The sequence below is a fragment of the Gekko japonicus genome, unplaced genomic scaffold (genome assembly GCF_001447785.1).
Source record: "Gekko japonicus isolate JY-2015 unplaced genomic scaffold, Gekko_japonicus_V1.1 scaffold1921, whole genome shotgun sequence".
NCBI classification, from domain to species: domain Eukaryota; kingdom Metazoa; phylum Chordata; class Lepidosauria; order Squamata; family Gekkonidae; genus Gekko; species Gekko japonicus.
Genome location: NW_015167593.1, coordinates 6,587 through 9,186, shown reverse-complemented (window position 1 = coordinate 9,186; position 2,600 = coordinate 6,587). Strand labels below are relative to the sequence as shown.

Below are 2,600 nucleotides of genomic sequence, written 5' to 3'. Positions count from 1 at the left end.
ACGCTGTTACCTTCCCGCCGAAGTGGTACCTATTTATCTACTTGCAATTTCTTGCTTTCGAACTGCTAGGTTGGCAGGAGCTGGAACTAGAGACGGAAGCTCACTCTGTCATGCGGCAACTCGGGTCTCGAACTGCTGAACTACTGACCTTCCACAGCCTGCAGTTCAGCCTCTTAACCACTTGAGCCACCACAGCACTTCTTGTTTAGGTGGCATCTAAAGAAGTGACCTCTGTTTTATGAAAGTTCAATTAAGGTTAAGTCTTACGGTGCCACTGGACTTCTGGTTTGTTTTCCTCCCCTGGTCTGAAGGCACACAATAGCTCATCTGGTTTTGCCTGGATCGAGCCCACCTGAGAACCCCACGTCTTCTGCCTTCTATCAGAAACGATAGTTGATAGGTTTTATTCACGGTCATTGACCAACACATAAGCTTAGCTATAAAAACACCATAAAAACCATAATGATTAAAATTAATAAAACTAAATCTTAATTCTCTTTTTGAGCTACTATAGATTTTCTCATACTTAGGGCAAGCCATCCAAACCTAGCCACCCGATGAGTAAGTTCTGCCTGCCTATCCGATAGGAAATTTCTTAAAAGGCAGATTCTTTGCCTGCGAGAGAGAGGGAGTGTCTAGAAGAAATGAGTTACCTGAAGGTCTTCTAGCATCGCGTCTAGTAACAGCCGACATGCCTTCTTCTGGGCCTTCTCCACAGCAGCATTCAGCGAGGATGGAATCCGGCTGGGCTCTGAAGGCGATGGTCCTTCGGTACAGAGGGCTGAGATGGAAGAGCTGCCCACGGAGAAAGAGAGGAAGAGTTGGAGTGGGGGCTTGCAGCAGACGGCAAGCAAGAGGGGTCTGGGGGCAGGACGGCAGCCACGGAAGGAGAAGTGCCTCTCATCGTTTTGGAGAGTACCTGAGAGCCAGGCAGTTGTTGATGGCTGACAGCAAGTAAGGGGCATAGCACTTGGACGCGGCCGGCTCTCGTTGGTGTTCTCTGTCAAATTCCACCAGGGCCTCAGTCAGGCTGCGGAGAAGCACAGCAGTTACCAGGGCATCTTGTTCACCTAGTTAGACCTCTAGCGTGTCATGACTCAGTTCATCACATGGTAGGGTGGCCAGCTTCAGTTTGGGAAGTTCCTGGAGTAAGTTCATCACATGGTAGGGTGACCAGCTTCAGTTTGGGAAGTTCCTGGAGGATTGAGAGTGGTGCCTGGGAAGGGGAGGAAGCTCAGCACAGACGTAATGCCACTCTAGGACTTCCATTTCTCCTAGACTCCGTGGTATACCCCCAACGTTGCCATTTCCTCCAGGGGAATGGGTATTTGTAGTCTGGAGATCAGTTGCCATTCTGGGAGAACTCCAGGCCCCACCTGGAGGTTGGTAACCCTAACACCCAGTGACGGGGCCATGGGATCGAGTCATGGCAGTCTCCCACCCAGCGTGCAGCTCAGTTTCCAATTTACAGCTCTGCTTCGAAGCTGCCACTGACTAGACTGGAGAGTGGCGGACTGGACACAGATCAAGAGTTGTGAGCAGAGAGCTTGCTGGAGGTGGGGCGTGGCCCGGCGGTCAAGCATCTGCTTTGCATGCAGAAGGTCTCGGGTTCAATCTCCAGCTTCTACAGTTAGATGAATCACCATTCTAAGCCAATGGAACTTTGCTTATTAGGATTCCACTGTAAATAGGTTTACCTAGGGATGCCAGCCGCCAGGTGGGACCTGGGGATCCCCTGGAATTATACATCATCTCCAAACTACAAAGAACAGTTTCCCCGGAGAAAATGGAGGAGGAGGAGGAGAAGAAGAATTGCTTTTATACTCTGCCCTTCATTACCCGAAGGACTCTTGGAGCAGCTTACAGTCACCTTTCCTTCCTCTCCCCACAACAGACACCCTGTGAGGTAGGTGGGGCTGAGAGAGCTCTGGCAGAACTGTGACTGACGCAAGGCCTCCCAGCTGGCTTCATGTTGGAGGAGGAGCGGAGAATCAAACCCAGTTCTCCAGATTAGAGTCCTCCCACTCTTAACCGCTACACCGAACTGGCTGGCGGGTGGACTCTGTGGCATTGTACCCCAGTGAGGTCCCTCTCCTCCCCAGGCTCCTTCCGCAGTCTCCCAAGAGTCTCCCAGTCTGGATCCCGCCAGGAGCCGGGTGGGGTGGGGTTACCAGGAGCCTAAAAAGAAAGAAGACACTAGATCATCAACAGCCAATTAGAGTAGGAATGGGGTTCTGACCAACTCTGGGCTGGGAAATTCCTGGAGATTTGGGGATGGAGCCTGGGAAAGGGGGGGGGACCTTGGTGGGGTGTAATGCCATAGAGTCTACTCTCCAAGGCAGTCATTTGTTCCAAGGCAACTGGTCTCTGTCATCAGGAAATAAGTCGTGATTCCAGGAGATCTCCATGCCCTACCTGGGGGCTGGGTAGGCTTGCCAAGTCCCCCCCAGGGGAGGCCCATTCCCTGCCGCCGGCGGATCGGGCCCCGGGGGGGAACCCCACCCCAACGTGCACGTCACCCGGAAGTGACGCGACCACGCCGGGCACACTGGGGGCGGGGCCACGGTCATCCGAGGGAAAACTCTATGGTTTTCCCTCGG

At 52.9% G+C, this 2,600-nt stretch overlaps 1 protein-coding gene across 1 annotated transcript in view; it reads right to left on the bottom strand.

Moving 5' to 3' along the window:
• The window catches only part of LOC107112760 (exocyst complex component 3-like protein), a gene marked incomplete at its 5' end in the record, with an annotated part of 15,735 nt that overhangs the window by 8,460 nt on the left and 4,675 nt on the right, over nt 1–2,600 (bottom strand). Inside the window, 2 exons of the mRNA XM_015413947.1 lie at nt 654–795; nt 920–1,030. Coding sequence (XP_015269433.1) covers nt 654–795; nt 920–1,030 — 253 coding nt within the window. The remainder of the gene's footprint in view (nt 1–653; nt 796–919; nt 1,031–2,600) is intronic.